This window comes from Benincasa hispida, chromosome 4 (genome assembly GCF_027475165.1).
Source record: "Benincasa hispida cultivar pf3 chromosome 4, pf3_genome.v1.1, whole genome shotgun sequence".
In the NCBI taxonomy this organism is placed as follows: domain Eukaryota; kingdom Viridiplantae; phylum Streptophyta; class Magnoliopsida; order Cucurbitales; family Cucurbitaceae; genus Benincasa; species Benincasa hispida.
In genome coordinates this window covers 66,077,894-66,093,381 of record NC_143481.1, presented here as the reverse complement: position 1 = coordinate 66,093,381, position 15,488 = coordinate 66,077,894, and the positions used below count along the sequence as shown (strand labels likewise).

Sequence of the window (15,488 nt, the reverse complement as noted above, 5' to 3'; positions counted from 1 at the left end):
ATTATAAATATTACGATAATAGATGTCCATTAGATGGACATATTTAGTATTCATTGACTATGTGTCGTACCCCATTTTTCCAAGTGTTGTATGTGTCGCAATATTATATTAGTGTCCATGTAATCCACCTCCTACTTGTCAAATTGCCTATAAATAGTGGCATTTTGTGGATTTTGTAACACACACAACATTGGTAAGTAATCCAAAAGGTTAGCAGGAAATCTCCTAATTTTCCCATTTCTATAATTTTTTTTATTTAATTTAATTATTTAGTTATTTTATTTTATTTTGAATATATTTTATTATTATATTATATTTTCTCTATATTCGTGTTTTGTTATGCTCCTCAATTTTGCAACACGTTATCAGCATGAGCTCCTATCGTTTTCCTCATAGATCCTAAAGGTATGTCGTTTTTCTCTCTTCGTTATAATTAGTAAATTAAATGTTGTTTTATATATTTGATATATATTAAATTTCTAATATAAATATAGTATTTTTTTTAATAGTGTTACTATGAAAAATATTATAAAATTAGAATTTGTAGCATTTGATATTTATGGTAATAATTATTTGTCATTAGTGTTTGATACAAAAATACACCTGAATGTCATAAAAGTGTGATCATTAGAAAATAATTTTTCTTCCTAAAGCTCATCGTAAATGAATGCACTTAAGGCTCCAAAATTTTAAATCAATATTTAGAGAAGACATTTTTCTATATTTTGAATATGCTCTTGTAGTAGCAATATCGAAAGAAATATTTCAAAAGTATTATGCACTCATCTGATGTCTTCTCGTGGCTAAATTAAATAACGAGTTATTGATAAGAAAACTATGAATCTCAGCCAACTAAAGCAACATCATTTCTTGAAGTGAATGTTGTAAATTTTGACAATTGTAATCGCGGTAAAGGAAGAAATAATTACTTTTCGTAGTTTGTCATTATAATCATCCAAATTTTAAAAGAACCATACAAAATGATGATCACAAAGGAAAAAATCCACAAGATAAAAGTTCAAAAAGTGTTGAAAATAAATGCTTCCAATGCAGAATGACTGGGCATTGGTCACGTATCTGTCGTATGACAAAACACTTAGTTGATCTCTATTAAACTTGAAAGAAAAAGGGAAAAATGTGGCAGCAAATTTTGCATGCCACGATAATGAGATATTTGACCCATTAATATAACAGATTTGGATGTAGGACATTTTTTTCAAATCTCTTAAAGAAAAAAAGGCACAATTAATGGGATAACAAGCGTTTCTTTTGATTTTGAGAATATTTAGTATTAATGTTGCCCATTTTTTTCTATTTTCATTTTTTCTCTGGGTTAATGTTAACTTTTTTATATTCCAAGTGTTGTTTTTTCTTATTGTAATTGTTTTCTTTTAATGAAAAAATATGGATCATTTTCATATGTTAGATGATTAAAAAATGAGCAAAGAAGATTTATGTCTGGCAGACAGTGCAATTACACATACAATACTTACAAGTAGAAAATATTTTTCCAAACTGACAATGCTAGAAACAAAAGTCAAGGTTCTGCAAACCTAATTGAGGGTTTGAAAAAGCAAATATTATTTTGCCTAGAGGAACAAAATTTACAATTCACAATGCATTGTTCTCTAGTCAATCAAAGAGAAATTTTACTTAGTTTTAAAGATATACATTGCAGTGGTTATCATATTGAGACTAATATAAAGAATAATACGGAGTATCTTTATATCATATCTACTGTCTCATATGAAAAACGTATATTGGAAGAGTTTCCTGCTTTATCTTCTAGATTATATTATACTCATATACGAGTAATTGAAACATATGCAACAATGAATTTGAAGTTCATGAATCCAAACATATTTAGAATTTGGCATGACCAATTGGGTTAGCCAGGACTTTAACGATGAGGAGAATTATTGAGAATTCAAATGGACACACCTTGAAGAGCCAGAAGATTCTTCATTCTAATGAATTATCATGTGATGTTTGCTCTCAAGGCAAATTAATAACTAGAACATCACCAGCCAAAGTGGGAATTGAATCCCCTGCATTTTTAGAACGAATTCATGATGTTACATGTGGACATATTAACCCACTGAGTGGACCATTTAGATATTTTATGGTATTAATAAATGCATCCAGTAGATGTTCACACATGTGCTTATTATCAAGTCAAAATCTAGCATTTGCAAGATTACTTGCTCAAATAATTAAGTTAAGAGCACAATTTTCTGATTCTACCATTAAGACCATTCGTCTTGATAATGTTGGTATGAATTTACGTCCCAAGCTTTTGATAATTATTGTATGTCAACTGGGATAACTAGTGAATATCTTGTAGCTCATGTTCATACATAAAATGGTTTAGCAAAATCATTCATAAAACGTTTGCAATTAATTGTAAGACCATTACTTATGAGAGCTAAGCTTTCTACAAATGTATAGGGACATATTATTTTGTATTCAGCATCATTTATACGCATTAGGCCAATAGCTTATCATAAGCACTCACCATTACAACTAGCCTATGGTTATGAGCCAAATATTTCCCATTTGATAATTTTTGGATGTGTAGTATATGTTCCAATTGTTCCACCACAATATATTAAGATGGGTCCTCAAAGGAGGTTAGTTAGATATGATTCCCTATTAATTATAAAATATCTTGAACCCCTGACAGGTGATGTATTTACTACACGGTTTGCTGATTGCTATTTGAATGGGACAAATTTTCCAATATTAGTGGGAGAAATTAAGAAGTTGAGAAAAAGAAATTACATGGAATACATCATTATTATCTCATTTATATTCCTGTACAGATCAATGTGAACTTGAAGTTCAGAAGATAATTCATTTGCAAAATATAGCAAATTAGTTACCATATGCATTTATAGATGCAAAGAAAGTAACTAAATCACATATATCAGCTGCAAATATTTCATCGAAAATTAATATTCGAACACAATAAGTTATCACTAATGAATCTAGAACATGTCAGAAGCGTGGTAGACCAATGGGTTCAAGAGATAAAAATCCTTGAATACAAAAAATAATTAATAGTAAAAAGAACTTGGTTGAGCATGTAACTACCCATGAAGAAATACTTGACATGACTAGTGAGAAAAATGAAATACCTAAAGATAATAACGATATTTCAATAAACTGTGTCATGGCAGGAAAAAGATGGAACCGAAATAATGTAGTTATTGGCAACATTTTTGCGTATAATGTTGCTCTTGATATTATATCTGAAAATGAGGATCTGAACCAAAATCTGTTAAAGTATGTCGACATAGAAAAGATTGGCTTCAGTGGAAGGAAGCAATCGAGGTAGAATTAAACTCACTTTCAAAACATCGGATTTTTGGACCAATAGTCCAAACATTAGAAGGTGTCATACCTGTGGAATACAAATGGATATTTGTGAGAAAAAGAAATGAAAATAATGTGGCCATAAGATATAAAGCAAAATTAGTTGCACAAGGTTTCTCACACAGACCTGGTATTGATTATGAGGAAATATTCTTCGGTGGTGGAGGTAATTACACTAAGATATTTAATTGGCCTGATTGTAAATCTAGGATATGCATCTTATGGTGTATTCATGGCATATTTATATGAATCTCTTGATAATGATATTTATATGAGAATCCTAGAAGAATTTTAAAGTACCTAAAACATATAAATCAGATTCCCGAGAATTGTATTCAATAAAGTTACAAAGATCATTATATGAATTGAAACAATCAAGACGAATGTGGTAAAACCACCTGAGTGGATATTTATTGAAATAAGGATATCAAAATTGTTGGGATTTGTGTGCTAAATCTCTCTTGTATTCTCGTAATTTGTAAACTCTGTACAAACAAATTGTTATTAGTAAAATAATTGTTATTTTATGAGCATACACTCAATCCAATAAACTAAGATCCTAGGTTATTTTATGTAATTTAAACACGTATGTAGAGACATACGGGTATGTCATGTTTAAATGATAACCTAAACGGTCTGTAGTAAATGGATAAGGCTAGGTACCTTATCCTAGTGACACTACAGATACGACCCGCTTTATAAATGTTACAAGTGTTGTAAAGTGCTACAAATGATCTAATCCCGACCATTCATGTGGAGACAAGTGAGCGAGGGTATCCTACAAAAAGAATTTGTATAAAACCGGACCACTAAATGATTAGTCTCATTATATAACATCGTTAATAGTAGAGACTTACATTTCACCATGATGACCATAGGTGACATGACCTGAATCCTAAGTTATGAACTTCTGTCTATAATGGTGGTCCTTTGATTTGTATGGATGAGAGTGGCCAGATTGCCGACCCAATATGCCTACCATTTTGGGAATTCATCTAATTGGGCAGTTGGGAACATGGCTACACAAGACGAAATTCACTTCTTCCTGATGTCGGGATAAGTAGATAAATTGCTCCCTTAAGGTCTGATTTTAGGACTTGAACAATGTGGTCACACTCTCTCTTGGCCCAAGAGGGATTTGGTCATTGTTGGATTATGACTTATTGTTCATTAGAGGGATTGGTGGTACAGAAGTTAGATGTAACTGCAGGGCAAAACAATAATTTTGGCTCAGCTGTACATACGAGCAATTTGTGAAGGGTTATTGCATTATTGACTGGTTATATCTAATGGACACAAAAATATATCTGTAGTGTGGAGAGTGCAGTTGTCGGTCTTTAGTGAAGTGACTGACAGTTAATGAATGTTGGATAATTTAATTAAAAAGTTTAATTAATTATCCAAGTACCTAGTCCATGAGGTCCCCTATGTAGCTCAATAGAGATTTATTGAGAATAAATTTTGGATTAATTGTAATTGTTCAAAGTATATGAGAAAATTAATTGTATGTGATATAATTAATTTAATTTAATTATATATGATATAATTACTATAATGTATTTGATACATTATAATATAAAGTTTATTTGAGAGGAAATAAATTTTTTAATGTGATTCAAATATTAATTATGTGAATTAGATTCATATAATTAATTTTAATGAATTTATATTAAAAACCATGCATTAACGAGAGAATGAAAAACTATAGGTTATATTATATTTAATACAATATTAAACTATAGGTTATATATTATATTTGATATAACATATAATTTAATATATATTATATAAGAAGATGGTTATCATTTAAAAATATATTAAATGGTTTATTAAAATAAATTTTAATTTATTTTTTAAAATATTATTGGGAGAGAGTTGTAACTCCCTCCCCTTTTTCTCTCTAAACGTGGGTGTGTGGGAAAGTAAAAAGGGAAGCTTTTCTTCTTCTTCACATAAGAGATTACAGAATGCTTCAAGTTTTTTTTTAGACTTTTTTAATCTCCCTCTCTCCCAAAATTCACAGAGCCCACATAACTCCTAGATTCTCATCCCAAGAGAATACATAAGGCTTCTTGTGGTGGTGTCCATAGTTCAAGGGTTTCGAGTTTGTGACACTATATGGCCATTTTGGATCAATCTGTTCGTGACCATTTTAGAGAAGAAGAATTATATGAAGACTAGGTTTTCATCAAGGGTAAGGTTTTCTAGAAACCCTATTTTCCTTTTCTTAATTTTTTGGCATGTTGTAAATTTTAATTTGAATGCATAATTTTATTCTATAATTTTTCGTTATGTGAAAAATCGGGATGATCCACGTTTCCGCTCAGGGCATTTACATGTGTTTTTATAAAGAAATCACTGTCAGAATTTGCTATTATAACGGTATATGTTAATGATTTAAATAGAATTGGAACTCTTGAAGAACTTTCAAAGGCAATGGAATATCTTGATAAAGAATTTAATATGAAAGATCTCGAAAAAACAAAATTTTGACTTGACTTGCAAATTAAACATTTAGCATATGGGATATTTGTTCATTAAACAACTTATACAGGAAATCTTTTTAAAAGAATTTATATGGACAAAGTACATCCATTGAATATTCCAATGGAAGTTCATTCACTAAATGTGAAGAAAGATATATTTCGACTTCGAGATTATAACGAAGAACTTCTTGGTCCAAAAGTATCATATCTTAGTGCAATTTGTGCACTTATGTATCTTGTTAATAATATAAGATCAGATATTGTATTTTTAGTAACTTTATTAGCAAGATATAGTTCTTCTCTAATAAAAAGACATTGGAACGGATTAAGCATATACTTCATTATCTCCAAGGAAAGATTGATATACATTTGCTTATTCAAATAAATCAAATTTTGATATAGTTGATTATGTAAATTCTGGATATTTATCCTCAAATAACCCGACAACCCAACTCAGACTATCCAACCCAAAATATAAGGGTTGGGTTAGGTCAGTTTTATTTTTGGATTGGGTTGGGTTAAACTTTTTCTATTTTTATTGGGTTGGGTAGGGTTAGGTTGCAGGTTGGCTAAAAAAAAATTGAACCCGAATTTTATATATATAAATAAAATATACTATATATAATTCTCTTTGTTTAAAATATGATTACTTTATATTGATCAATTTATGAATTTTAAATATTTTTCTTTTAAAATTGTTATGATATTTGTCTTTATTTGAAGTTTGCAATAAATATCTTAGATACTTGGTATTTAGCATTTGAATTTTGTGAGATTTTAGTTATTAGTCATGTATTATATATAAATTTACATATTTTTAATTAAACACAACCCAACCCAACCCAAATTTTAAAGGTTGAGTTGGGTTGGGTTAGAGACTATATTTTGGTTCTTTGGGTTGCCAACTCAACCAACCCGTATTTTCGAGTTGGTCCAAAAAATACCCTCAACCCAACACAACCCAACCCATGTACACCCTATTTATCTAATCAACACAAATTTAGATCTCAAATAGATTATCTATTCATATGTGGAGAAATTGTTGTATCGTGACTATCAGTAAAACAAACCATAATGGCTACTTCCTCAAATGTTGAAATTCTTGCAATTCACGAGATTAATCGAGAAAGTGTATGGCTAATACCAATGATTCAGCACATTCGTGAAACATATAGCTTGTCTTCTAATAAAAATCTTGCAAGAATATCATACGAAGACAATACAACATATATAATCCTAAATCACAGGAGGATATATTAAAGGAGATAGAACAAAGCATATTTCACTAATGTTTTTCTATACTCGTGATCTTGAAGAAAATGATTACATCACTGTACAACAAAATTTATTCGAAGGATAACCTGACAAACTTATTTACAAAATCATAACCACAACCTTTGAATAATCGGTGCACAATATTAGAATGCACCGACTCAGAGATCTTAAGTGATATTTTCATGAGGGAGAGTAAATATATTGTATTCTTTAGGGATGTATATTATATGAAATCGATACTCTTTTTCATTCATTAAGGTTTTTTTTTCATTCGATTTTTCCTAATAATGTTTTAATGAGGCAGAGTTCATATATATATAATAGGCATCTAAGGGGAGTGTTATAAATATTATGATAATAGATACTCATTAGATGCTCATGTTTAGTGTTTCTTGACCATGCGTCATACCCCATTTTTCCAATTATTATTCCTGTTTCTCAAAATTACACACTATTAATGTTCATATAATCCACCTCTTACTTGCCAAATTACTTATAAATAGTGGCATTCTATGGATTTTGTACACACGTATTGGTAAGTAATCCAAAAGGCTGGGAGAGAATTTTCATATTATCCCATTTCCTATAATTTTCTCTATTTAGTTATATTATTTTATTTTAAATATATTTTATTATTATATTATATTTTCTCTATATCCGTATTCCGTTGTTCTCCTCAATTTTACAATAGAATTATTCACAATTTTATTGATGTAGGATGAAATAGATGTGTAGGTGATTATGAACGTAGGAATAAATTGAAAATTGATTTTTTAAAAATTAAAAAATAATTTGCATCATAAAATAGTTAAGATTCTTTTTTACCCTCCAAAAGCAATTGGAATGGAGCCTAAATCTCTTACAATGATAATATTGAGTTTATCTTTTATTTATAATATAAGCTTTATGTCCATTGAGTTAGGTTTTTCTATAATTTTTTGTTATCTATCTAAGCATTAATAAAATATGAAATTTGATTTTAATCAGCTAAATACACTGTTTTTCATTCTTCCAAATATCATCCCAAAACTTATCCGTTGCACAATTTTTCTCACGCCTTTTTTATCCTTTTATAATTTAAATGAGTTTATTTTAGGTTTAAATACTACTTTGATCTTTATATTTTAGTTTCTTATTTATTTTGGTCCATATCTTTTGAAAGTATTTATTTTTATCTTAAATTTTCAATTTTAGTTTATTTTGGTCTCTATATTTTCAAAATGTTCATTTTTATCCTTATATTTTGAAAAAATGACCATTTTGGTCTCTTCATTTTCAATTTTATTTCATTTTTAAATGATTAAAATTGCAACTTTTTAAAAACTTAAAGACCAAATTGAACAATTTGAAAGTATAAGAACCAAAATTAATATTTTGCAAGTATCTAGGGACAAAATAGTATTTAAACCGTTTATTTCATTTAGAAAATATCAACTTGTACGGTTGAATTGAGTTAAATCTTGAATAAATATTTATATCAATTTGAACCTTAAACTTATGTGAGTATATCAATTTACACCCTTCATTATGTTTCATTTGGGAAAAATTTGTATTAGACTTATAATTATATCAATTTAACCTCTAAACATTCATAAATGAATCAATTTAGACTCTTAGTCATAATTTCTTTTTAAAATTGTCCATGCATCCACTATAATTTTCCATTTTGTACAACCCACATGTGAAGAAGTCTACACACGTTTGAGAAATTAGGTCACGTTTACCAAACCGTAATGAAAAGTGATGTGATCGTAATGAAATTCCATTGATTGATCAATTGTGATGAGTTGGAATCGCTAACGTAATTGGATTGTTTTTTATCGTGTTTACTTAGAATTACAAATTTGTCATATTTATTGTTATCATTATTGTTTGACCATAATGATAACGGAAAGGTAAAGGTAATAATAAATGTGACAGATTCATAATTCTCATACTGTTGCAACAATATTTGTAACAATAAAGATAGTGGGTCACATATAATTTTCAAGTACAATCAAGTTGAGCACCCTCCATTTCTTAATTAGATTGCATATTTTGATTACAGATTTGGGTCAGGCCTAACAGTTGATTACGATTACGGAATACAGGTAAATAACAATAAACATAATAAACTGGAGTCCATTATGTTTGAGCTAGGATATATGGTCTAAAGTGATTGGCTTATTAAAATTTAATAATTTAATTAATTGACTCAAATGATATGTTTCTGATATTGGTCAAACGAATCTGAAAGAGAGTGTAAATCGATACACTTATGAAAATTTATGATTTAAATTGATACAATTATTAGCTAAAGATTTTAATTGATACAACCCCTAAAATTTAAAGGCATAAATTGGTATTTGCCCTATTTTATTTGTTTTAGTGTGTTGTCAATTCAAATAATATGTATGAACATCTCTCCATAAATGACAACTTTCAATTGTTAAGCATTTCTTTATGAGTTTTTATACCGAAAGAAATTATAATAAAAACACATATTGTAAAGGCAAACAAACTCACAATAGACTAGAGATTAGTGGCTTTTAAAAAAGATCTAAGCAAAATGTACAAAATTAGCAATCAAGAGAAGGGCCTGAATTACATGATTTCTGCAGTTCTTACTTGGAAGTCGGAAGCCATTCCACTAGTAAGTTGCTTGAAGTTGACTCTCTCTTAGTTATTGAAATCATATAATCCAACCACTAAGTTATACTTATTCATGGCCATCTTATTTTACATCACCAGAGTTCCAAGAAACAAACAAAACTTCCAAACTAAAGCATATTACATAGCTACTTCAGTTAAGTTTGTTCCAATTTACATAAACATACATCACAGAGTTTGGCAATTGCTACTCAGTTTAATCCTCTTCTTCTACGTTAAGTCCCGACAAGCGACATTGCTCGTCTTCCCTCTTCTTCTCGTCTACATTACCGAAACCACTGGAAGCTTGTAACTCTGGCTCTGCTGCTGCTTGTTAACTGTGGTTTTCCCAATTAGGCTTCCTGCACCGAAACAGAAATACTGGCTCCTCAACTTCCTATTGACCGATCCTTGTTTCCCAAGATTCGGTGTTTCGTTGTCAATGGCTTGGTTTGAATAAGATGGCCCTGCACCATCACTGTCAAAACAAATGCCTTTCTGTTTATCTACTGAACCCGGCGAAGAAAGCGATGATTTTGAAAAGGAGCTGGAGCGGGATCGATGGGGAATGACTATTTGTGGCATGCCCTGAGCAACTCCACGCATTAGACCAGTAGCATGTTTTTTCTTAGCAGACGGGCTCGATTGATTGCTCCTAACCGAAAGTGTTCGTTTGTGGTTGGGAGGAGCCAATGGCTTTGAGAACCTTTGCCTTAAAGGGGTTGGAGCTTCATCTGAACTGCTGTATTTCTTGTGTGATTCTTCAATAGAGCCCTCATCCATTTGCTTCTTTGACATCTCGCATTTCTTCTTATCTTTGATCCTAGGCCAGTGGAAGACGCTTTTCAATCGTTGAGCTGCAGAATTTACAGAACCAGACTTCTTAATAGTTGATGACGAGTTTGGATTCTCATTTGTCAAATCGTATGGACTCAACTCAACTGAGGAAGAGCTCATTCCTGCACTGCCATGATCCGGTATGGTATCTGAAGCATTCTCAATCCCTGTATACAACAATATTTCAGCGTCCGAGACTCGAAAAGAGGTCCCAGGACTGCTTCCAATTCCCTGCATCTTCAATCGTGAAGCTATGGCCTTTCTTGTATTATAGTCATGACAACCAAATATTCCTCCAGCTGAAATCAGCTGTTTTATCAATATGTCTGCTGATGCAGATTGCGTGTTTTGTCTAAGATAATCAAGTGGCGTCATGCCATCCATGTCTCGAACATTCAAATCAATCGACCGAGCAGTCATCAAAAGTTGTACGAGATCAGAGTGAACATTCCCAATGGCAGCCATGTGAAGAGCAGTCCTTCCATCATTGTTTCTGGCATTGATAATGTCATCCATGTTATGAACTTTACCACAAATCACATTCTTCAGAAGATCAATTTGTCGGTCAAGTCGTCGGAAAGCAGGAGTTTGGAAGCCAGAAATGGCTTTATGCAAAAAAGTTTCACCAGCATTGTTTCTTACAGAGATGGATGAGGGAGATGCTGCAATAAGAGCTTCAACTGCAGCCAATTGGCCCCTGCAAGCAGCAATATGCAATGCTGTATTTCCCTGATGATCTATGGAATTGATGATAGGGAATGTTTGGACTAAATATTTAACCACCTACAATATACAACAAAGTTTCAGTTCTCACATTCTGAATTAAACAATTCCCTAGCCTCATAAGTCATATCTTTTCATTCAATGTTGTAGAGGGAATGAGATGACCATCGATATAAAGTAGGTATGAAAATTAAATTGCCTGGACTATCTTCATGATAAAAAGGTCAACGTGAGCATAGTTCAGAACTAATTAGCATGTGTATCTCCTTCATGAAGTCAGAGATTTAAATCCTCCAACGCAGAGGGGGCAAAACACAGTGGAACAGGTAATGACAACCTAACCCAGGTAACTAATTTACTCTCCACACATTCATTATCTTAAAGGCAAATTCAACCCCTTTTGTGATGTTAAAAGAGAATGCACCTCTTCTACCACTTTGTATATATAAGCCACTTAATAATAGAGAAGATATTGAGAGATTTAATCAAATAACAGAGACCAAATTCAACAAAGCGATTAAAATAGAACATACTGCGAATTACATGGATATAACACAATAATCATGAGAAATAAGAAATAAGGATTCATCCATGAAGGTCTAGTATGAACAACAATTAAGAAAGTAAGAAAACGACAAGCATTATAATTACAGATCACCTCAACTTGCCCTCTTCCAGCAGCTGCATGTAAAATTGTAGATCCTTGAGCATCTCTGCAAGCCAACACGTCGAAGCAATCCGCAAGAAGGTCCTTCAAAATCTTTAAGTTACCTCCTCTGGCAGCGGCATGAACACCTCTGTTCATCATTTCCCATTTATAAACCGCCGGAATCTCTCCGATATGCTCATCCAAAACCCCTCCTCTCCCCGTGGAGAATCTCGGGGAGACTGCAAAATCATACAGAATCCGAAATACCTCATTGTTCTTGCTCCGAGCGGCGGCGTAGAGAATATCAGTGACCCCATATTCCCCTTCTCCAAAAACAAGCAAAGGGTTTCTCTGGAGCAGTTCTTGAACGAACCCCAAATCGCCGGCGGAAGCGGCGGTGTAAATCAACCACCCGCCATAGCCGGCACTGATTAGGGAGTTTTTCCCCTTCTTCGATTCGGATTCCATTAAAAGTTTTCGAGAAACATCAGAACGGCATTTAGCCACATCGTGAAACTGTTCTTCGTCGTCCCAAACGGTCTCGAGGCGACGAATCCGGCGGAGAGATGTGAGTTTGATGAGGTGGTTTCCGTCTAACCGGAGAAGCTGCCGGACCAAATCGTAGTGACCATTGGCAGCCGCCCAATCTATCGGAGAAGCGTACCACCACTGGTCGCCGGTGCTCTCCCACCGGAGGGGGAAATACGTCGGAGGCATTAAGAAGTAAATAAACAGCAAAAAGAGGCAGAGAAGAGCCAAAAGAAGCGACAGTTTGAAAACCCTCTTGAATATAACAAAATTTACGAGTTCCGAGGAGATTTAGAGAGAGACCCACGATTAAATTATGAACCAATTTGCAGAAAAATGAATCAGGAAGAAGAAAGAAGAAATGGGTTGAAGAGGGTTTTGGCGGGAAATCAAAGGAAGAAGAAAGAAGTAATAGGAAGGGGATGATAGAGGGGGTAAGGGAGTGGAGCAGCCATTATTGGGAACACAAAAAGTTCTGAATTCAGGAAAAAGGGAATCAGGGGTTGTTTGTATTTTTTTGTAGGAGGAGAAAGGTGGACGGTGGAATGTGGAAATTAAGGTCGTGAGAGATGTGGAAGCAAAACGAAATGGATTATTGGTTGCTTCTTGAACAGATTTTTGGACTTCCAATGGCGGAGAATAATCCTGAATTTTTGAATTGCAAACGGAAAATTCTATGCAAACCGGTAAGACGCCATTACCGACTAAATCAACGAGAGAGATTTTAGGATGATTTTCAATTGTCTCAAACTTTTTTATAATTTTTTTATTACAATAAATGTGCCCCAACAGGTTTGAATATCATTAATTTTTTTTTAAGTACAATTATCTCTTAAATTTTCAAATATCTAATTTCACTCCCTTAAATTTTAAATTTTATTTTTTTTTCTATTTTCAATATAAATTATGAAAACATATTAACAAATTATATTTTCCTACATGAAAATTATGGTTTCATTTAGTCCATTTGGATAAAAATTAACTTTAAGAAACTAAATTTAAATTTCATTTAGAAATATATAGACTAATTTGACCAAACTTCAAAGTACATTGATCAAAATAGTAATTTTAACCTTTTAAAAAAATAATTTTTTAAAAATTGACCTAGTTTTTAAAAATATTAATAGAAAATGGATAACAAAACAAATAAAATTTTAGCTAGGGATAATTATTATAATTTAATTTCCAAAAATAAAAAACTAAAAAACAAATGATTATCATATGAGACATAAACTTTTCATTTATTTAGAAATGATAGATTTACTAAATACAAAACTAAAAGTATAAGGTTTATTAGACATAAAATTCAAATTTATATCTTATAGATCGATTGAGTTTTTTAAGAAGAAATTGAATTTGTTAGAGACTGTTGATGCAAAATTTGAGACAGAGGAACGTGCTTGACCCTCACGTAGTAACAGCAATTGAATTTGTAATTTAAGGAATAGATGACTTACAAAACGAAGAAAAAGAGCTTTGAGGTGTAAGTCTATAAGAGAATTGTAAAATAGAGAAAAAGTCAAGTTTTAGTTTTAAATTAAGATCTAGATCCCAAATCAAGTTTCAGTTTTAGTTCGTATCATGCTTATTCCCGATTTTGTCATTTCTATTTGCGCCAAAAGTTAATAATACCATCTGGATCCACCCATAACAGAGACAATACCCATTTATACAAATCTCTAAATTTAGGAAGTAAACTTATAATTTAACCTAGGTGATTAATTTAACATACATGGTTTGATAAAATTCACTTTAATCATAGATTTTTTATTTTAATTTCTCGAATTTATCTTCTTTTTTTTTTTCTGTTTAATTTTATCTTTAGGGTCAAATACATGGTTAGTTGAACTAAGCTAGAATGAACTTAAATGGAAATTATTTTGAATTTTGAATTTTGAATTTTTTTTTATGTTAAATTTGTTAATTAAATCTTAAACTTTATTAAGCTAAAAATATTATATATCTTAAAAATTGTCCAATATAAAAGCTTATAAATGTGTTAACTAACTCAATATAATTTACACTTAGGTCATGACAGTCTGGTCAAGATCATTTTGTATAATTTCTAATTTTTTTTCTAAATAATTTACAAAAGATAATAAATATTAAAATTCTATTCATATTTATGATATAACGAAGATAAGTTGTGATGTTTCCCACTTAAATTTTCCTCTCCTCATAATTTAGAGAATTGAAATGGCTATAATAAATATTAAATATTGTGGTAAATAGATTTTTATGAAGAAAAAAAAAAGATTTTGAGTTAAATAAGAACCAACGAAAAAATTAGTGGTTCCATTTACATGGATATAGATGTAGATAATTAGAATTTATTTTCATGAAAACAATTTTTTTTTGGTAAACACAAAATAAAAATAACTTCATACAGTTTAAAAGTATAAAGGTCGGTATCTAACTAACAATTTCATATTAATTATTGCAATGTCTTGAATCTGATATCTAACATTCCGAACAACCAAGTACAATAGTCTCGTGAATTCGTTTTTGACATATTAATATTATGAGCGATTTTGATCATATACTTTAGAGAAATGCACTATCTAAACTCTCAAACCATAAAAGTGTCTCTATAATATAAATTATTCTCTCTAATAAAATAGTATTCCTTCTGTCCTATGGACCTAATTAACACATTATTAGTAAACCACATAAATGTGTATGTTAATTCTGTATTATTTTACGTTTTTCTGTTTTCTCTATTTGCAATTCCATAACATTAACCTTATAATTTACATAAAAACAATTGTAGTCCTTATCGTTGAATTGTTGATATTATTATACATGGTCACTTACCATTTCATCCATGAAGGTATATATATACTCATCAATCAACTAATCATAAATCACACATTTATCACATTTTAAGAAAATATAATATATCAACCAGCATAATTCAACCGTATTTAACATGTACTCATTTTTCTGAAATTAGAAGTTCAATTTCTCATACTTTCTCTTTTATCTAG

The 15,488-nt window shown here is 31.0% G+C and overlaps 1 protein-coding gene across 1 annotated transcript; it reads right to left on the bottom strand.

Moving 5' to 3' along the window:
- Positions 1-9,798: 9,798 nt before the first annotated feature.
- Positions 9,799-13,291, bottom strand: LOC120075456 (Ankyrin repeat family protein). The gene is made up of 2 exons (XM_039028865.2): positions 11,983-13,291; positions 9,799-11,384 (listed from the first exon to the last, which is right to left on the bottom strand). The coding sequence occupies exons 1-2, from the start codon at positions 12,688-12,690 to the stop codon at positions 10,047-10,049; spliced, it is 2,046 nt and encodes a 681-aa protein (XP_038884793.1). The 5' UTR covers positions 12,691-13,291; the 3' UTR covers positions 9,799-10,046.
- Positions 13,292-15,488: the final 2,197 nt, after the last annotated feature.

What these genes read in the sequence shown, in the direction of transcription:
- LOC120075456 (XM_039028865.2), bottom strand. Translation starts at nt 12,690, where the DNA reads ATGCCTCCGACGTATTTCCCCCTCCGGTGGGAGAGCACCGGCGACCAG. An exon ending in CTGGAAGAGGGCAAGTTGAG is followed by an intron (nt 11,385 to 11,982) that starts GTGATCTGTAAT and finishes TGTATATTGTAG; the next exon opens with GTGGTTAAATATTTAGTCCA.